Here is a 22,428-nt window from a genome sequence, read left to right on the forward strand (position 1 = left end):
CTAATGCCCTGAGCCTGTGAAGGTGTTGCTTTATGTTGGCAAAAGGGACTTTGCAAGATGGAATTAACAATCTTGAAATGGGGAGTATATCCTAGGTTATTATCTGTGTGGGACCAGTGTAATCACAAGGATCTTTTAGGAGGAAAGAAGTGTTAGCGTCAGAGAAGACGTGAGGTTAAAGCAAAGGGTGAGTAATGCAGCCTTGAACTGGGGCACGCAGGCTGCCTCTAGACACTGGAAAGGCGAGGAAATGGACCTTCTTCTAGAGCCTCCGGAAGGGAACGCTTCCCTGCCAACACCTTGGTTTTAGCCTGTGAGCCCCGTTTTGGACTTCTGACCTCCTGAACTGCAAGATAGATTTGTGCTGTTTTAAGCCACTAAGTTTGGGTAATTTGTTAGAGCAGCAATAGGTCACTAATGCAGTGCTCAATTAATGTTTTTAAGGAATACACGAATAGAAAAACGCCTCTAGGCTCATATTCTCTGGCCTCGTGTCCCTTCTCTCTCCTCTCTCTCCCTGAGCTGCAAGGGAAGCTGCAGCGATGGCCCTGAGACCTGACCAGGTACCTTTCACTCCCACAGGTGTTCGGCTGGCCCAGCTAGGTCATGGCTGGGATGAGGGACTCCCCACTATGTCACTCCACCAAAACGCAGAGACATGCTTAATAAAATATTTTCTGTCACCTATGGGTGCAAGACGCTGTGGCTGGTGCTGGGGGAAATGTTATCGGGTCTAAAGTTTACCGTACGTTCTCTAGAACTCCTTGAACAGGAACGCTGCACTAAGGTAAACTCAGGCACCACAGCCCTGCGCGCCGCCGCCCCCCGGGAAGCAGGGCCACCCCCTCCTCCGAGAACGCGGCTTCCTGCCCCGCTCGCTCGCTCTCCGAAAGCCTGCCAAGAGCCCCCTCCCAGGCCTTCAGCTCCAGCTTAACGAATGTAAGCATGTACTGAAAAAGACTTTTTTTAAAGGTAGATTTCCTTTCAGGGATCTTCACAGCTCTGTTTAATTTCTCTGGTGACGCTCAAGATGCAACACCAAGTCCACTCTGGAACTTGGACTCAGCCGTCCGGCCTCTAGGTGTCGCCAGCACCCAAGCGCTGTGATCAAAGGGCGCCCGCCCGTGCGCACCGGCTAAGCGCTTGGTATTTTTTTCAAGATTATCCAGGGAAAAAATATACACAAAATATATATTATATATGTGTAAACATATATATTTTTCGCCTATATTATTTACATATACTGTATAAATCACAGAAAATTGCCATTTTCCTGTTCCATTCTAGCTCTAGTTTTCTGTGCAAAAATCAAACTAAGAGAGTAAACGATGTACCTGGCTACTTTTTAATTTTATTCTTTTGTTCTCTTTTCCACATCAGCCCTGGAACATCCTGGATTTTGTTTGACTATCAGAATACTCATTAACAATGCACCCGGTTGCACAGACACACACAGAAACTGTTTCTCCTGTCGGCCCCCGTCGCCTGTTTTCCTTCCCTCTCGATCTGCACACAGTTCTGAGGGCTGCTGTGAGCTGATCTGGTTGTCAAAACAAGTGGAAAGCAGCACCCAGGGAAGAGTGGACGCGGGCAGAGCTCTGGAAACTCGGACAGGTCACCAGGCACCACTGACACGTGGCTCTTCCGCATTCTGAAGCTGCACAGCTTACAAATGCAAACATATGGTATCTGAATGTGAAACAAGAAGGTGGGTGGGTGAATTCAGGAGGGTTCCGAAAGGTTAAAACCTGCCGTTCAGTGCAGCTCCTTCCTGACTTTATGAGGTTTTTCTCTATATTGCCAAGTTCGGAAGACTAGTTTGTCTTGATTTCAAAACATACGACAAACTTTTACAAAAATCATCGTTCAGTTGTTCTGCTTTCTCTCTTTATGCCAGATCTGCCTTCTGGGTCCACGTGTCCTTATTTGTGCTGTGGCGTTGCTGCCACTCCTGCAATTCCACTTGTCACTCTCTCCCCGTAACTCTTCCTGTTACTTTGTAATGATTGCATTTTACTTCTGATGGCTGCTGTAGGTCGAAGTTCATAGGCAAGGCCAAGACTTAAATTAAATAGCTGGAAAGGATATTCTGTTTAAAGATACTCGACTCTCTTTTTTTAAAAACTAAGATTGAGTAGAACTAAAAATTGAGACAAATCGCCACTAAGATATATAAGTGCGTATGTATGTGTATACACACACACGAAAAGGAGAGCTTTCCAAATCTTACATTTAATATTTACACAGTCATTTTCTGACAAATTTGAATATAACCAAAGCTATTGTTAGGCAAAGAACTGTGGCTATCATCAAGGTTATTGTAAGACAAGAGAACACGCTGTTTTTATCATCCACCTACTTGCTCTACCCAAGAAAAACACTGAACAGCAGTTAGCTCATGTTAAGGGCTATATCTAGTTACTGCTAAACTGGCAGTCTGCTGGCAGGCTTCTAAAAGCAATTCATATTGATTTCTGACTTTGGAGGTAAAATTAATCAGGGCCCAGGAAGGTCAGAGTTCTCCCTTGAACAGAGAAACCACCCAAAGGTTATGTTAGTGACTGAACTGGCTGTGATAGTTAGGGGTTTAACAAAGTATGTATATAAAAGAATATCCATCAAAATGAAAAGGTGGATAGTTACGTAACAACAGTGAGTCTCAGATTTTGGTCTGCTTTTATTGAAAGCCAGCAGTGGCTCTTCCATGTGACTACTGGAGAAATTGGAATGTTTAACTAGTACTTTTGTAAACTAGCAAATAGTCCCAAACCTCCCTGGCATACGTATTCATGGTTGACAAAGTGTAGGCTTGTGGGGGATGGGTAATTAATTCCCACAACTAAAAGCAATGTCACTGCTGACTTACAGACATGGGTCAAATCCATCCCATTGAACTGAAGCTTTAAAAGGGCGCAGAGGCTCTCCATTGCAGCTCCCCACCCCCACAGAAATCTTCTCTACAGGTGGGCGTGGTGGCACACAATGATGTCCATGCTGTAAGCTCTTAGTGTGATAGAGTCGCACTGGAACTTACTTTTATATTCCCCACAAAGGCCAGACAGTGCTGGTCCTCTGAACAGCTATTTGTTACTCTTGATTTAGTGAACATGTCTTGATGGCACACAAACCCCTCCAATACTGATGAGAAAATCAAAACAGAAAACGGGCAAACCAAGTGTTCCAGCAGCAAGCTGTGAGAGGCCCTGACGAGGAACGGAGCGTCCTGGCCTACCGTCTTCTGAAGCCAATTACTCAGTGAAATTAATTTTTCTCTCACTCCAGGCTCACTTAAAAGTTAATAACAGAAAGATGTCTGACAGGATCATCTCTCTCTCTGTCTACCCACCGCTTAATCACTAGCCACCATGGACCGAGAGTCTGGGAATGCCCATAATCATTGGATTTAATTAGATCTGGCATCTACCATTTCCTAATAACCTTCTGCCTTGTCTTCCATAGAAGTCAGATTTTTTAGGGTGAGTGAATAGGTCAGACTTTACACAGAAGTTTTTTCAATTTTCTATTCGCCGCAGGAGAAAATTAAAAACAAAAAGAGAAAGAGCTAACAGCTATGTCCTTTGTGGAAGCAGTGGGTCCTTGGTATGTATTGTTTTGGAATTAAAGAGAAATTCTACTGCTAGGCTAAGACCAATCCTCTAAAAATAGCTTGGTGCATATCCTCTGAATAACTGATTACATGAAGAGTCATTTCTAGAAGCTTTAAATATTTATTTAAGCATCATGCTTTTTCCTTTAAATAACATTTCAACAGCTTTATAAAACTGAGAACCACAAAGTAAGGAGGACTAGAAGTCATGGTTACATTCCTGAGCTTGGTGTCTTCCTATAACATTTATTTTTGTGACAAGACACTCATTGGTTTAGCTAACAACTGACTTGCTAGCTCCCGAAGACGAAGTTTAGATACTGGACGGCAAGGCATCAGTGTTGCTTGTAATGCAAATTTTCACTTAAATTACCTGTACTTCACAAAACACTGATGATCCTTTTGCTCTTAAGAAACATGGCTAATTCCAGATAAGAAGTCACTAAGAGAATCCTTTTATGACACCTGCCAGTTATCAATTTATCATGTCTTAGCTCCAAATTTACCCTGCAACACACGTTCTTTGATAATGGACAGAATTCCTTTAAGCTTTTCTCCTGCACAGTGAGCACAACGTTGCGCTTTCTCAGTCAAGGGCACTGGAGGGATGCTGCAGGAGGAAGGGGGCTCTCGTGTGGTGGGGCTGCACGGTGGTCGGCGGTGTGGGTCTGATGGTGCTGCCTCAGCCCGGGGTCCCAGAACACAGGGCCCTCAGGGACCTTGCAGCTCTCACCTGGCCTGATGATAGCCTCCCTGCAGCCCGCTTGGCCCGGACACCACCTGCTCCAGGCCGCCCGCCTGCACTGCAGCCACACAGCCTGGCCACAGCTGCCCGGCCCGCTGCACTCTGGGGGTTGCTTCCTGTTGCCCAGGGACCGCGGACCAGCCTTGCCCCGGAAACCTTCGACAGCTGCCATCCCTACGCTACTTCTCTAAGGAGATCTGAGGCCCGCCTCCTTCCAGGGCGCCCTTCCTGGGTAGTCTCCCTCAGCCTCAGGGCAAAATAGAGTTTTCTCATACCTGAGAGTGGCTCTCTTATCAGAGTTTAATAATTCTCTGTATTTGACCTAACTCGCCATGTGGTGTTTATCTCCTGATTGGTAATAGGCTGACACAACATGTTTCACACTTAGCAACTGGTGACTGTTAGCAGAAAAGACATAAGGAATCAGGATACAGTAAGAAAAAACTAGACTTTTGAGTACATGGCCACATATTTAATTATCAGATAGACTATGAACACATACTAATAAACCATGTCTTTCATTTGACTGTAGGGTCAGCTTTTATATAACAAATTATTGTATACAAGTAAAAAGAGGACATACAAGTAATTTCTCTCTCTTCATACAAAGCTAACCCAGACCAAATAGTATTTAAAAAAAACCCTGAAGCAGCAGCTTCTGAGATACTCAACAGTAAACACATTTGCTCACAGTAAGTTACAGAGTACTGACTGCCATCAACATCCTGCAAACATACATATCAATACTCATCAATCCTCGGGATCAACAGACGCCACACAATGGTCCTAACACAAGATAAGAGATAATGGATCTGGTTTTTATATCATCATATTTTCACCTAATCGGTGATTGATGATTGTGCCCTTACTGAAACAAGAAAGGCCTTATTCTCTCCTTTCTCAGATCTTCACCAGGTAAAAGTTACGAGCCGAAGTACAAAGAGAAAGAAAATGACTTATCAGCACAGAGTGCTCGGGCTCGGGCTGGATGGTCACTTGGCGACCCTTGCATCTACCACAAGCCATGCAAAGGATACTACTCCAATCAGCAAAGATCTGAGTGTAAATTATAACACTATACTGAAAATACTACAAATCTAAGGCCATAGGCAATGAGAATGACTAATATTCAGTAATGACGAAAACGTGGGAGAAAATAGATCTTCACCGACACTTAAAATCCATTCTCTGCTAAAGTGACACATTTTCAGGAAGGCAGCTGTCTTTCCAGGTAGACACCACCACCACCAAAAGTCCCCTACCATCAACTTGTCGTTTGCCGGCATATCGGATTCCAGCAGTACCTCTGTACGTCTTCACTGTAGATGTAACAGTTTATGTTTTGGGGTTCCTGGAAAGCTGTCCCTAGGGAACTGGGTCACTCTGGAATTGTCTCAGTTAGGGGCAGGCTGGTCCCTAAATGAGTCAATGACAGAGAACAGATTTCCTGCTGTTGTCATTCAGAAACTGTCCACCAGCCTGAATGCTTTAGTCATTTTACCTGCTAAGTATGTAACTGCTGAGTATGTACCTGTCTGCACAGTCACCTAACTGGATGGGAAATCTGTCAGTATTCAGTTTCTCATTTATGACTGGGAAGCAGAATAGTCATAAATATTTATTAGGCATGTAAAATAGTACAGTACGGGAAGCTGCAGCTGGAGTCACTCCTTCTGGCTGCCAATCTGGGGAATAAAAACATTGCTGTTGTCATCACTTCTGCTACCGTACTAGTTGGTTAAGACGTGGCGGGGAGCCGATTAAGAGTGTTTTACCACTAAAGACAGGAAGAGAGAGAGGGAAGGATGAGTCTGGTCCAGGATTAGAGTCAATGCCAACTGCTGGTCTTTTTGCTACAGCTATTTTCTTGGAGTCATCTTTGAGCCTAGCTGTGGACCGTCCCAGAGCCCAGAATCTGTATTTCAACCTAGTGATGTTTTTAGGACATGACATAAAATGGATTGACAGGGAGAAAAATATTATCTCAACTTAACAGATGGGATAACAATACCAATAAGCTAAATCAAATTAGCATGAAAAATGTCTAGAATTTCTCTCAGACAAGTTGTTCCACCCATGCCCAAAGAATAAATCCCACATAGGTGTGGCAGTTCATTAGAATAGCAACTAATCAACCGAAAGCAACATACAAACCTGCTCGGTGAGACACAAAAGGCTGTCATCTCCCGGCTGGCGAAGACCAGAATGCAATCACTCTCTCATTTCAGGCAAGGGTCCCAAACAAAATAATTCAAAAAACATTCTCCCACTTAACAAATACTGTTACCATCAATTATTTTAACGACAAAAATAATACAGGTTTCCCCCAAAACTACTTTGTTAAGAAAGTAGCAAAAAATAAAATTTAAAAAAAAGGTTAAAAAGTCTGGGCAGGGAGAGGAAGAGATTTTCCCTTGATATTCACATTCTGTTTTAATCTTTGGCAAAGAGACCAGAAAGAAACTTTTAAAAAGCAGATTATCCATCTTACTCTTATGAGCTCAAATGAGTTTTACAGATACAGAGAATTAACACTTTAGGAAATCTAGCACAAATCCTATTAATATTCATCACTGTTCTGCGGATTATAGATGGTTATCTGTGTGGTTCATTAAATACCTTCTTTTAAAAAAAGAAAAAACAGGGGCTGTCACCATGGCTGAGTGGTTAAGTTTGCGCGCTCCACTGCAGGCGGCCCAGTGCTTCGTTGGTTCGAATCCTGGGCGCGGACATGGCACTGCTCATCAAACCACTCTGAGGCAGCGTCCCACATGCCACAACTAGAGGGACCCACAACAAAGAATATACAACTATGTACCAGGGGGCTTTGGGGAGAAAAAGGAAAAAAAGAAAATCTTTAAAAAAAGAAAAAACACAAAAATCCCACCATGACTTAGTTCACTGATGTGGACCAATTCAACAGGGGACATCAACCTTCTAAGACAATCTAGGAACACGAGGCTGGACACATAGCAAGATGCCCCATACCACAACACACACATTACTCTCTTATTCCAGGAGACAAAGAACTCCTCCTTCAGAGAAAAATGCTTCAAATTAGAGGGACAGAAAAACAAAATGAGAAACGCATTTATCTTGGCAGCAGGATTAGAAAATTATATTCCAGGGGCTGGCCCCGTGGCTGAGTGGTTAAGTTCGCGTGCTCCACTGCAGGCGGCCCAGTGTTTCGTTGGTTCGAATCCTGGGCGCGGACATGGCACTGCTCATCAAACCATGCTGAGGCAGCGTCCCACATGCCACAACTAGAAGGACCCACAACGAAGAATATACAACTATGTACCGGGGGGCTTTGGGGAGAAAAAGGAAAAAATAAAATCTTAAAAAAAAAAAAAAGAAAATTATATTCCAGAAGATGTTCACATTTCCCTTCATATTACAAGTTAAAGAAGGAGATATTTTTGCCAAAGCCCCCAAGCCTTTTAAAGGTATTTATTTCTCTATTGTAAATTCAGTAGAGGTTGGTACAGAACAGTATTGTCCAACAGAACTATAATGCAAGCAACAGTTCTAAAGCATAGACAGGTTTCCAAAGCACATCTTCTCTTGGCTGATATGCTGATAAGCGGAAAATTAGCACACAATAAAAACACACAAGACAGGCTTTTAACTTTATTTTCTCCAAATAGAATAAAGTTTCGCATGCTTTTCATACTTCTGGGAATAGTTTCAGAGGATTTTTCTACTCTAAATATGGTTTCACTTCACTTTAATAGTTAAATAAGCATTAATTAAGGTAAGTATAAACAACTTTTAAAAATTAATAATTAAAAATAATACAAAAGGAAAAAAGGTAAAAGACTGAAGATGCATTTCTAGAATAGGAATTCCCACAATAAAACACGTTCAACTGATTTGTGTTCAAATATACGCAAATTGAGACACCATTTTACACTCCTGTGCTTGGCAAAAATTTTAGTCTGACGATCTCAAACACTGGCAAGGAGCTAGAGTACTGGAAATTCCAGTACACAGCGGGGGCATAAGGTGGTACCGTCACTCAGGAAGACAATTTGGCCGTATCTATTAAAGCTGATGATGTGATTTATTGTACAACACAGCAGTTCAATCAAGGTGCACATCCACTCTGTGTATGTGCGCCAGAAATCATAAAGAATGTTCATAGCAGCATCTCCTCTATTTCAAAGAAAGACGCAGTTCAACGTCCAGCAAGAGGAGAAGGGAAAAACCGTGATATTCATACAATGAAACAATACCTAGAAGTGAAAACAAACGAACTAGGGTGCTTGTTTCAAAATGATAACACTCAATTGCTGTGAACATAAAAAGGAAGTGACAGAAGAATCCAGTTTAATCTCATTTATTATTATTTAAAGATACACACATGGAGGTAAAACGATAAAGGAGAGAAAGGCTACGATCAACACAGAGCTCAGGAGAGGCGCTGCCGCTATCGAACAGGGACGGGACAGGGTCAGAGATGAGGCACAGTGCCTCAGAGGAAAGGCAGAGAGCTGGGGACAGGCACGCAGGGGTGGGTTTGATTATTTCTCTATATTTTAGCGTGTGTGTGTATATATACATAATATATATGTGTGTGTATGTGTATATACTCCATTGCACGTATGAAATAATTCTAAAAACTGGAATGTTTGTACTAAACAAAGGAACAGATTATACCTAACGTTTCAGCCGACGAACCATCGCCTGGAGCGCCATGCACGGACCTCAGTGCTCTTGCTCACTGCTCGGCTGCACCTGCTGCTGCCGCCTCTCTGTTTCTCCCATCCTGGAGGGTGGAGAGTCGTCCCGCTCAGACACACCCGTTACATTCTAGGGACTCAACAGACGCTGACTGGAAGGATGACCAAACTAACCTGACCTGCATTTCTGGAAGAACTGGGAAAACTGAAAATCTGAGTTACAAGTAGGCGGTGATTACTTGGCTGACTTGGTTTAGTGATTTAGCACATTTCTGCAAACTTACAGCCTGTTCTCTTTCATCTCCTCCTCACCCTCCCTCGGTCGTGGTGTGTAAAGTTTGAATAGTTCAGTGCTCAGATGGCCCTCAGAGCTGCCTTCAGAAGCGCTGTCTTCTGCTTTCGGAGGTGGCTGCATGGAAGGCAGCCCTGCCATGACGAGCTGCGGCTCCACTGTACCCGTGCTCTCCACCCAACCAGGGGGGCAAATCCACCAGCCCGAGGCTTCCGTGTCCCCAGGAAACCACCGTCATCCACCTGAACCAACCACAGGACGAGTGATCTAACACTGTCCCAGTCCTGGTCACTGTCTGTGATGATTCTGTGGTTAGCTCCCAATACACACACATAGGCATACACACACACACACACAGGCAGGACTCCACGTGCGTGTCCTCGAACGGTAAAATGATCTGTCTGCATTTTTAGGACTAGCCTGCAGCTTTCAGGTATGGGGTTCCCAGAAGGGAGTAGGAGCACAGCATCCCAAATAAACAGGAAGGTTTCAACCAAACAGAAGCCAAACTAGAAATGGTGTAAGAAATGGCAGGGAACAAACACTCCATTTTCAGAACATGTGTTTTCTGGAATTTATTCTTCTTTAATGCTGAATATAAAATCTGGGATTTCACCCATGTCTTTGGAGACAAACGCATACAAACTGAAATCTAAAAACAGTAATTACGCAGTTCAAAGTGGGCCCTGACACTTAAGCTGTTAAATGAAGCATTTCTAGGAAAATCAAAACCCTATATAGCAAAATCAAATTAAAATAACAAAACAAGACAAACAAAACAGAAGGCGGCTTTGGTACCTTTCAAAAGTAGAGGACAAAAATAAGTTTAGTTCATTATTAAATTCATGAAATATAAAAACATCTACGTGGGAGTATTGAATAAATCTATAAAACAGAAACAAATCTAAAATACATTGGAATCTGAAAGAAAACAATCCTCCTTTTCTTCTCTTTGACTTTAATACAACACCAGAATTTGGAAAAACAAGTATTTGCCCAACTAAATCTTCTCCTGGTCTGCACAGACCCAGCAGGATGGTACTCTGTACTTTATCTAATTGTAAAACAGCATAATTTGACTTTCAGCAGCACATTTCCTTTGCCCCAACAAGCCTACTACAGGAAATAAAAATCCTGTCTAGCAATGCCCTTGTTATTACATCTATGTCTTCTCATCCACTTCCTTCCTAGGCTTTAAAATTGTGATTATCCAGAGGCAGCTAGTTAAAGAAGGGAATAAGAAAATGATTACATGTTTGGAATTCAGCCAGTAAAACAGCACAAATACGGATACAGTAATGTTCTCGGAACGGCGTGGTCCCAGAGGGCAATCCCACAGGATCTGCAGGGCCTGGGTCCTCTGGTGGACGTCACACATGTGCGTCCAGCTCACTCACAGCCAGCACAGGACCAGCCAGGCTGGTCTCTCCTACGTCTTTGCTGATCAAAAAAAAAAAAAAGTGGGGCGGGGGTAGACGATGTGTAACTGTGGTAGTAATTTAGCACTACTATCCATCTGGTCCAATTATGAGAAGCCTACTGGGCCTACCATAACCGTAGTAATTCAAAGTTTCAAGACAGACATCTGGGTAGCTTTCTTGGTCTAGCAAGCATTATGATGACCCTACAATGCCAGAATCGAACTTGCAGAGCCTCTGCCTTACTAACTTTGCTCTTGGTGCTCACTGGCAAAAGCAGACTAAACGTTAAGTTAGATCATGGTAACGTTAAGATATTTTAAATTGCTGTATCATAAATAGCAATTCTAAGTCTTATCAGATGACTCTCATACTCAAACACAAAATCCAGTTCAAAAAAAATCTGCTGGATAGTCCCTGGGATTTATCAAATGGAATTTGACCTGGATTTTATTTAATGCCAACTAAGCAGTAATACCCATGATTTCACAACAGTTTTCCTTGGAGAGAAAATTGTGGATCGTCTGTCTGTTCCAGTCAAGTAGAAGTCTGTGGCATGCTTTTCTTCTGGCTGTGGTCCTGGGCTGTGAGTCAGGCTGGGACCTCAGTTTTAGCCTTCGGCAGTTCTTTAGAAGAGTCCACATTTAGCAAGTTGGAGGGTGAGAGAACACCTGTGACCGGGCTTTAACTCTGTTCTTTCGATTTCTTACAGACTTCCAGCTCAGAATCTAAACAGCAGGTCCACCACCAGGATGCTGAGAATAACAGGATATTTTAAGCCCTCTGAGACTTTATCCTATTCAAGACTGTCTCCATGTTTGGCAACTAAACACTCTAAAAAAATGGAAGCAGGAACAAGAATGCAGAAAAGCAGCCCCTACCCTCATGAAGTAGACATGTTCAGTGTTTAGAAGCATCCACTCCAAAGGGAGTAGAGACTCACACTAAGCACAATTCGGAGTTACTCTCTGCTGGCCCCTTTCTCATATATGCTGCTCTGAAAACTCACTGGTGCTCTTATGGAATGAGACCACATACCTACAGTACTCTGCAAAATCTGGGACTGTGTACTGACCAGAAACATGACCTAGCAAAGTTAGAGGACCAAGGAGGAGTAACACAGGAAAAAAACTAAATTGTACAGCAGTATCAGTATCTTTTAATATGCCTCAACAAGGGTTCACAAAATATATCTAACCAAGATCTTCCTTTCTCAAAAAAATATAATCCCTTCACAAAATAGAATAAGAAGCTGCTAGCTATGGGAGCCGCATTTAAAAATACATGCACTTATGCATAAATAAGTTGCTAGAGCCACAAATGCCTTCAGATATAAGTCAGATAATTTGCCTAGAAATTCACTATCTAATTAGTGCACCTCTTAAAATATATCTTTAAGCAGTCTTATGCATTTAGGTGAAACTTTCCCCTTGCAAGAGATAAAGAAACATATATTTTCCAAACCAGCAATTATTTTCATTCCTGTCACTTGGGTCTGATCACACATTTTTGCAACAGTGATTTCTGGAAACATCTGTAGGAGCTTGGAGGATTTATGGGGGTACGAGTCTCCACTACCGAAAGGAAGGCAGAACATATAACTTTTTCTACAGGTCTTATTACAAAGCACTGGAATAGTGATGTTTGTGGTTCTGCAGCAAAACTCTTCAGCCCTTTGTCAAGCAGCATTGCTTTTTTCCTTTCTGATCAAAAGAGTGTAATAGCGTGCAGACTAATTTCCAGGATACAATCCAGGCAGCTTAAAGAGAAGCAGGTCTGACCAATACTGCCATCAATAACAACCCAGGGCAGATGCACCATTTTCTCTCTAAGGGTGCCACCCACTTATCTTTCAGTCATGAAGGAAGTACACCTGTAACAGGTTAACAGCACCGCCAGGGGAGTGAGGCAACTGCAGGCAATTCTGAAAATAAGGAAAAACCCTCCACAGTCTTGATTTGGTTTAGCGCAATCATGCAACCCCATTATACCCACATCTTCCAGAAACACCTTTTCCATGGCAAGCAAAGTTACTGGTGATGCATGTGGCTTCTGTCACAGGGATGCATTAGGTAAGGAGGTGTGTGCTGAGTACCAGGGGGTGCTCCCAATGCATCTCCATCATCTTCCACCCGTCTTCTCTAAGGTTCTGCCTATTTATTAAAAAAAAGAAAAATGTCAGTTATTGTATTGCATTGACAACAAAATTCACCCTGGCAGTGATATTTTAAATGTCAGGAACAGGGTGGCTGGAAATCACAATAAACCACTCCACGTGACTGATAAGAGCAATCTTATCAACTGGTTTTCAGGGTCAGAGCCCAGAATGAAATCACACGCACCTGACCTGCCACATATAAAAGTGGAAAGAAAGCCACAGGTTTTCAACAACTGCTGAGACCCCTCTGAGAGGTACTGTTCCACTCACACCTGAGAGAGTGTGTGGGGTGGGGGTTACCTCACTCAGGGGGACTGCGGAGGGGGCCCCGAGCACCAGTATGGCCATATCTATTGGTAAACAGCCACTGCCCCAATCCTCTAAGTGCCACTCCAGCCCCTCCCCCTGGAATGGCTCCATGATTCAACCACTAAACAGACACCTGGCACAGGGGGCCTCCAAGACCTGCTCCAGCAATGGCTGGTCAGAGACCCAGGGGTAGCCAATTGCTACGTATCGTGAACACCACCTCTGAATGGCAGAGATCCAAAAGCAGAGACTTCTACTTCAGGCCCCGCTCTGCATCTACTAAAATTACAATTGATAGTCTTCTGCCTGAAAACTATTGGTGAAAAGGCCTCCTTTTCTGCTAGGTAGGTACCATGGTGAGCCAGCCACTGCTGGCTCCAGCCAGCCACGGGAGAAAGTGGGCTCCCCCCAGGGTTTCCACACCTTCCAACTTTTCAAGCAAAGTGGGAAATCTGTTATTTTTTTTTTAAAGACAGGCACCTGAGCTAACATCTGCTGCCAATCTTCTTTTTTTCTTCTTCTCCCAAAAGCCTCCTAGTACATAGTTGTATATTCTAGTTGTGGGTCCTTCTAGTTGTGGCATGTGGGACGCCACCTCAGCATGGCCTGATGAGCGGTGCCATGTCTGCACCCAGGATCTGAACTGGCGAAACCCTGGGCTGCCAAAGCAGAGCACATGAACTTAACTACTCGGCCATGGGGCAGGCCCCTGTATTTTAAATATTAGCAAACCATTTAAATTCTTTTAAAAATTCTGTGCAGGACAAAAGCATCCAGAGTCAATGTGGCCTGCAGGCCACGATTTTGTGGCCTCCTACCTCCCTCTGCTCTGTCCACTTTTGAGAACTGCCCGGAGTCTACACTGTAACCGTGTACAGCCAAGAACATCCTTTTCCTAGCATCCCTCTTCTCTCTCCTCGCTAAGAAGCAACCACAGAGGCTAATGGTGTCTTTACATGGTCCTGCTGGCTTTCTAGCCCTGGCTTTTACGTGTAAATGCTGCACAGAGGGAAGAAAAGGAGCTTCCACCTTTCAGTACCTCACACCTGTGAATGCTCTGTCTAGGCCTGCACTTGCTGGGCCTAGAGTGTAGACAGTGTACTGAATTACTACCAAGGTGAAAAATGAAGACCTAGAAAGGAGGAAGATGCTGAACTGCTCTTGAAGACATTTTTATTTCTCTCTTATGAAGTTTGAGTTGCTGTTAACCCATGAGGCCCTGAACGGCTCCTGAGGGCACGGCACAGACCCTGCTCCACGGACTGCCCCTCTGGTTCCGTGTGCTCCTGCTCAGGTGTGAGTGAGTGTCTCAGGCGTGAGTGAGTGTCTCAGGCACCTGAAATGGTGGGCTGCACGGCGGGGAGGCCCAGAGCCCTGCCTGCCTTTGGAACGGTCCACTGAGATCAAGTAAACATCAATGGCAGACCAACTCCAACACTATGACTGCGAGTCACGTGAGGATGCAAATTTTATAGATCAGAGGTTTCCTGAGACATTTCTGAGACAATCAATATTTTTAAAAAGTAAAAAGTCAGCCTTCAGAGTCTCTAAGGAATCTACATCTTTGGGGAAAATGAGAACAAAGATGGCAAGCACACAGTATTTCTTTAAAGGTTTTTGCATAGACAATAATGTCCACTGGATTTAAACATCCATTAGATTACCCCTACCCTAGTTTTTTCTAGTTCTTTGAAGATAAATCTGGATTTAGTATCTTTGGATGAAACATGTTATAAAAATACTATAATTTTCCTAACAAGTATTCCAATGTTCCATCTTTATAAAATTAGTTTTAAGAACCTTTAAATATTACATGTGTGGGTTTTGCCTCTGTTTAAAACATGTGCATGGAAACCACCCACAACCATCTGTGGGCTCACTGATGTAAAAACAAAGCAAGATTTCACCTTGGCTGTGAGCTGCAGGGGCTGGTGTATAATTTATATTATCGATAGTCTCTGCCTTCCTCCCACAGGTGTTCCAGAAATGGTACAAATGCTGGGCAGCCTCAGAAGCCCTATGACAGACATCACAGCTCCCAGTAATGTACTTTCATTCCAATTCAGTGTTAAAAATAGACACTTTAGAATTCCGTCTCAATTTGAAATACAGTCAAAACCTCGACTGCTATGTATATAAAGACTGAAAGGAAATACACCAAAAATGTTAATGTGGTTCTTTCTCAGTGGTGGATAAGAGGTGATTTTTATTTTCTGCTTTGTACTTCTTTGTAGTTTCCCAATTTTTCTAAATAAGCTTAGGCTACTTTCATAATCAGAAAAAAAGTGTTTTTTAAAAGGGGAAATAACAAACAAAACATTACCTCATTTGATAAAGAAATGCTATTTTCTATTTTGAAAGTGGATGCACATGCTTTACGAAGTCGTGATAATATACATTATTTCTAGGTCTAAAGATTACAAGAGCTTGAGCTTTTTACGTTCTTGGCAGGACATATGACATAATGAAGTTGCTTCAGAAACATTTTGATTAACTCAGGAACTGCAGCATTCTTTTCAAGGCCGACCATTTGTTATTGCAGACCATCGCCCTTCCAATGTAAATGAACGTGCAGAAGACTTGAAAAACATGGCTTTGATTCTGCTATTTCAAAAAATGTAAGGTAATATAAACTTGCACTTTAAAACAGAAAGCACTTACTACTTTTTGCTACCTTAAATTCTTCCTGGAAGAAGGGGGTATAAATTATAAATAAACTAAATTATAAGTAAAAATAAACTTGAGTATACAGCAACAATTGAAAATTGGAAAGAGAAAAAACTGGGCTTCTCTGTGTGTTTTTGCACTGGGCAGTCTCTAACAGTGCATTTGAGAAAGCAAAAGCTACAAGCTTGGAGGCTATCTATGCATTCCTCTAACATCGTCAACCTCGATCCCTAAGAACAATTCAAGAGAGATGAATTTTAAAACAAGAAAAGATTTACCTACCGTTGATGCCAACCGTGATTTTAGGCCTAAGAATGAAAAGACAGTGTTGCTTTCCTTCGATTCAAAAAAACTGTCATAATCCTAGGAAAAAAAGGAGGATAAAATAAACAAAAGCAAACAATTATCTTTGTATTTGGTCTTTGTGACAAATTTTTTTATGGAAATAAAAGATGCACCATTGCTCCAATCGGGCCAGGGAAGAGCTACATAAATCTACTGAATTTGCTCTGTTTGAGCCAAAACATTTCCTTGAGCAAGATGATGAATGTAACAAGTTTTTAATCCAATGACAGGATTATGACAGGATTAAAATCTAAAACATTGACAACAGAAATGAAATTGGAACACGCTCCCTTCCCCTTGCATGCAAACTAACGTTTTTTTGTGTGGAATCACTCTGACCTAAGATTTTACTCCAGCACTTCAACATGGAAGGCTGCCTCCCAATTCCAATCCTGATGTTTCGTTATCTAGGGCTTAAAAAACATCACTGGGTAAACAGAAGGCCATAAAGGTCTCCTTCAGTCAACGTGTGCCTCTATCCTGCTTTTGAAGTTTCCCACATTCTTTGAGACTATGTCTTCAGAGAGAATAAAAAGATCAAATAAAAACTAGAGGAGACTATATTCTCTATAACATTTATCTTTGCCTCAGACAGAGAATCATTTTTATCTTCCTACTTTCATAAAAGAAGCCATCAAGGAAATCTGGTCAGTATGTTCACCAATAGTTTCTTTTCAAAAGTTTGCATATATAATACTGCACAGTCTCTAAGCTGATCTAAAGCAGTCCTAAAATTTGGTAGAAGTCCCTTTGATAACTCTATCCTAAAGGTAAATATCATAAGCAGATAATGATCAGAATTATTTTTAGGCATTTGGTTTGTGCTAGGTGCCTTAAAGTCAGGACGTCATTGAATGCCCACCACAGCCCACCCAGTTGGAGACTGGCTCAGAGCAAAGAAATATGTTGCCCAAGTTTGACAGCCAATACGTGAGACAGCTATTTGGGCCCACTTCTCTTTGACGTTGAAACTGATGCTTTTAGTATTTTGTGAAGCTTCTCGCCCAGGAGGAAACCAGGTATGGGGCACTCTGTACACCAGCATCACTGAGCCCTAATGAATCCACTGCTGAGTGGAGCCAATGGCATCACAAGTACTTTTGAAATCTGTCTAGGAATCTAAATGAGAGTCGATGACTTATAGAGATCTGCTTCTTGCAAAGCATGCCACAGTTCAAGAGAAATCTTTGCATTTTTCACTCTGTGTAGAGTAGAGACACTCTTGTCCAAAAGCTTTAGCAAGTTGAGTCTCACGGTTTTGAAGCCAGCTTGATTTTAAGCCATGGTCATCTCAGCCTCAGGCCTTGCACTCCCTGCTCCTTCTGTAGATTTTAACGGGGTAGCTCCCTCTGTCATTTGGATCAGCCCTAACACCAGTAACCTCCAAAGAGAGGCCTTCCTTGACCACGCCAAGAAGGAGCAACACATCTGAAGAGAGAGGCTCAGCAAAGACCTCCTTGAACAGTGGCGTTTAAGCTGAAATCTGAAGGATGAGTAGAGCTGGCCTAGTAAAGGGCTGGGACAGGGCATTCACGACGGGGAACAGCACCCATGAAGAGCGACCATGGCAGGTTTGACAGGGATCAGCACATGCCAGACATTGGAAACTGAGAAAAAGATTTTTAATCTTATCTCAGGTACAAAAAGGAAATCATATACAGGTTCTGAGCAAGAGAGCAGAATGCTCTAGCTTCCTTTAAGAAAATACCTAAGTCAGCTGTGGGGAGAGGGGCTGAGAGAGAGGGCAACAAGAAGAGAAGAAGGGAGAAAAGTGAGAACAGTACCACAGTAATTCAGGTCAGAGACGATGGTACCTGAACCAGAGCAATGGTGGTGGAGACGGAGAGAAGTGGACAGATTGGAGATACATTGCGGGGGAAGAACTGACCATATTTGATTGTGCAATTGGTGTAGGAGGTTAGAGAGAATTAAGAATTAAAGTGGCTTTGAGCTTTGTGACTTGATGGAAAGGGCAGAGAAAAAGCAGCTTTGAGGGTAAGGTTGGAGTTGAGTTTCGAAATATTAAGTTTGAGAAATTATATGAGACATCCAAGTGAAGAAGATATCAGCTGGGCAGCAGGAGGTTCCTAGCGGCTCTAGGATTTTACAGATTTCGTAGAATTTTATGGAAAATTTTAGAATTTTTATAAGAGAAAGTATGTCACAAATAATACAGGTCTAAATCTGACATACAGTTTAGGAAAATCCCATGAACTGAAAAAGTTGTTACAAACAGTCTTTGTAACAAAGATGCTTCCAAATAGTTGAGTAGCATTTCATTGATCTGGGTTCAAGAAATAATCCTGTTCAATAGACACTTTCTCTACCTGACCATTTGTTACTTATATTCAACGTGGTAATAGGAGGAAAAGCGCTAAACTATGGCCAGACTTATCTCACCCTTGTAGAGATCCACTATGTCAAACTTGGTGTGCTTGTTCCTCTCGATACCATATTCTGCCACTACTCAGTCTAAATTCTTTCCCTAGGGAATCTCATTCACAGCCAAGGTCCTCATTAAATCCATATCTCAAACTCTGATTTCTTGTCTCAGTTCCGGTTCCATAAAAGCAAGTAACTGTTCATAGACTCTTAAACATAATGGGTCTAAATCTCAATTCATGTTCTTCCTTCTACTCCACAAGTTAGACCTCTCAGAAAATGGCACCACCATCTAATTGGCTCTACCAGTCAGAAATCAAGCATCACAGGACTCCTCTCTTCCCTTAGACAGTAACTGTCTTCTGTACCCCTTCAATCTCTCCATTTTTCTACATCTGTCTCATCGCTCTAATTCAAGCTGGACTTCTGCAGTAGCATCCCAATTCATCAACCCTTCTCCAGTCTAACCTATTTCCACCCAATTATTCTCAAGCAAGGACAGACTAATGTTTTAAAAATGCAAGTTTGATCATATTGTCTGCTTAAATCCTTTCCATCAAGACGTCTCACTGCTCTTAGAAAACAGATTAAAATTCTTGATATGACAAAAAAGGTGCTATATGGTTGCGCTCTGATTTAGTCAAGACTGGGGAGAAGAGAGGTCTTGTACTTCCACCTGCAGTGACCACCGTCTGTTTGCAGATTCATTTCTGGGAAACTGAGTGGTATATATGCTCAGGCAACTGTAGATACGATGTCCAGAAATCTACTATCTGAGTTATATGACCTTGATCAACTCATTTAACCTCCTCAGACTGTTTCTTCCTTTCTGTCTCAGATACTTCAAGTCCCTTGAAGCTCCAGAATTCTATGAAATGATGGCGCATTCAGTGGAGGTGCTCTTAAATGGGCTGTTAGCTGTGTCCAGGTGTAAGTCCAGCCTCTCTTGCAGTTACTGGAGACCTATCGGAAATGTCTCCCTCTCTCTGGCTGAACTGAACAGGAAAGGGAAGACACAACAGTGAGAGAAAAAAATTGAGGACTAGTGACTTAGTCATCAAAATGCTGTCCCTGCTCTCGAATTTTGAAAGCTCTTTTCTGTTTCTATTTGAGTAATAATTTCTGATGTCAGTGCGAAATGCAGGAATAAAAAAACTAATGTAAAAACTAAAAAATGAGAAACAATGCCTGACTCAATCTGTAAATGTACTGTGAATTCTACTTTAAAAGATGAAGTGCTAACATAAAAATATTGTGCATGTAAAACATCAAAAGGCAAGTTACAATGACACGATGTGTATAATTCAGGTTTCAGTGTGTATATTAAAAATCTTAATGTTAAAATGACTAGAATTCTCCAAATCACAAAACTGGAAATAAGGTCAACTTTCTTATCACAAAAAAGTTTCAAAAATATAAAACAAGATAAATAAAATATGTACAGGTAGAGAAAATATGGTACATTGTAAATAATCCCTTTAACCACTGAACCATAAACGTCCTCATAAATTTTAGTCACAAACAAAAGTATTCAGAGATTTCAGACATTTAGAAATCTCAGAATGGCAACATTTCTTATTTATGTAAAAAACTCTTTGACTATATTTCTGTCATAAAAATTATATGCATTATTTTTATCTTATGAACCTTTAACTCAATGCCGCATCACTATGGTCAGGGGGCTTCTTGCCCGAATACTGAATTGGAGCCTCCCAACAGTTCAGAAATGGTGACTTAAGTTAATCAGTTCCTTCCAAAGTGACAAATATACTACTTGGTAATTAACTTTAAAAGCAGAATAACTTAAAGGAAATCATTTTGAAAAGTCAGTGTTAGAACAGTACCTGACACACACCAGGTTGCAATGCTTGTCAAGTGATGAATGAGTCCTGGTTGCTAATTACTGACTGCCATGTCATGTTTTAGGTAATCTCATAGGAACACAATTTGAGTAAATCCCATTTCTACTGTATTACTCACGGGTTTTAAAGAATTATGTAACAAATTTACTTCCTGACATTTGAAAGGTTTTGAGTGGCCTGGTGAATCTAAAGTGTAAGAGTTTACATTTTTTTTTTTACCATGTTTAGGCAATGCGTAGGTGATTGATAATTTAAAGTCTAGCATTTCTTAATAGTTAATACCTCCTTTCAGGGATAATAAATTAAATAGTATGATGTGAAATAATTTAAGAGTAAAACAGTATTAGAAATTTTTTTTTCCTGAGGAAGACTAGCCCTGAGCTAACATCTGCTGCCAATCCTCCTCTTTTTTTGTTGTTGAGGAAGACTGGCCCTGAGCTAACATCCGTGCCCATCTTCCTCTACTTTATATGTGGGATGCCTACCACAGCATGGCTTGCCAAGCCGTGCCATGTGTGCACCAAGCATCCGAACTGGCAAACTCTGGGCCACCAAAGCAGAATATGTGCACTTAACTGCTGCGCCACTGGGCTGGCTCCAGTATTAGAAATTTTAAAATCATGTGCTATTAAGATATAAATTCTGATATTATGGCCCTAGGCATTCTCCAATAAAAGAGAAAGATTTGCTTTCTTATCAAATTCATTTCACTTATCAGGCTTATATTTTAAAAAATGTATTAGGGATTGTACTTGAAAAGTTCAAAGCACTGTATTTTAAAAACCCACTATAAAGTTTCTAAATGGGCTTGCTGAATTCCTTAGAGTCAAAGACACGCTCTCTGAAGTGTCTAATTGCTTGTCTGCAAACTGCACATTTCAGGACAACCAACTTTCTGTGTCTATAGAATATAATGATTAGTTAATATCACACAAACACACAAAGCATATTCAAGATAAAACTGCCCAGACTCAGAAGCTGGTAGGTTTTTATTACATTTAAGACAAAGGATGAAAAATTCACTTTGTTTCTAGTGCCAACTGCTTATGCAAAGAAAAATTTCTGGACTCTATAGATCTCAGCATAACTGAGCACTGTTACTGATAGAACATTTACCCAAATGCTGAAATTTTAAAAATAAAGCAAGCTAAACAGCTGTTGAAAAGAAAAAGCAAGCTTCCATCACCCATACTTCTGCTTGCGTTCAAGTGAAAACCAATGTCAGAGACATGTAAAGGCTCAGACAGAACCAAGAACAGGGAGAGCTCACGGCAGCCTCCTCCACCCACCGAGCTTCCTAAGGACATTACTGCATGCCACGGCTCCACCATTGCAGCCTAGACAAGCATCTGAGACAAAGACCTCAAAGTTCTTTGCCTTTTTGCTGTTCCCTAAGAGAACAGTGGGGAAAACCCACAGCAGCCACTCGGAGGAGCTGCACCGCCTCCCACACTAAGGCAAGGACAATTAAGTGACAGCCCCGTATTATTTCCACACGCCAAGGGCATATCCAAATAGGAGGCTGCACGGAACAAAAACAACACGTGGGCCACAGGGAAATGGTGGCAGCAACCAGTTCTAAAGGAGCCAAAGGAAACTGTGTTTACCCAAAAGAAAATTTTTTTAAAATTATTTTTAACTCTATGAGTTACTGCTGCTGCGGCTGCTGCTGCTTAAAATGAGCAGAGGCTCCTTTTCTTACAATTTCTTCCAAGCCTGAGGGTAGCCTCTAGCAGAATTTCTTGATTAAATGGTTAAGGACTGTTAATGCTATATTCTATTTTATGAAATCTTGATACAGAAGGAAAAAATAGTTGACAGTTCCAATTCTGGCAGGAAATGTAAGATGGAGTTGTCTGAAACAGCTTCATTCAGCAATTTTTATGCCGAAAACCAAAAATATGAGTAAGCCCAAAGATGAGGATTTTAAATTCCTAATTCATGTTTCACATTTCTGACCA

General features: G+C 41.8%; 1 protein-coding gene across 4 annotated transcripts in view; it reads right to left on the reverse strand.

Moving 5' to 3' along the window:
* Nucleotides 1–9,886: 9,886 nt before the first annotated feature.
* The window catches only part of SH3BGRL2 (SH3 domain binding glutamate rich protein like 2), a 68,630-nt gene continuing 56,088 nt past the window's right edge, over nucleotides 9,887–22,428 (reverse strand). For all 4 annotated transcript variants that reach the window (XM_046676480.1, XM_046676478.1, XM_046676481.1 and 1 more), the window contains exons 3-4: nucleotides 16,161–16,241; nucleotides 9,887–12,897 (exon numbers count right to left, since the gene is read on the reverse strand). In XM_046676480.1, the coding sequence (XP_046532436.1) occupies nucleotides 12,886–12,897; nucleotides 16,161–16,241 (93 nt within the window). In that variant the 3' untranslated portion in view covers nucleotides 9,887–12,885. The remainder of the gene's footprint in view (nucleotides 12,898–16,160; nucleotides 16,242–22,428) is intronic.

Source organism: Equus quagga, chromosome 11 (assembly GCF_021613505.1).
Source record: "Equus quagga isolate Etosha38 chromosome 11, UCLA_HA_Equagga_1.0, whole genome shotgun sequence".
In the NCBI taxonomy this organism is placed as follows: Eukaryota; Metazoa; Chordata; class Mammalia; order Perissodactyla; family Equidae; genus Equus; species Equus quagga.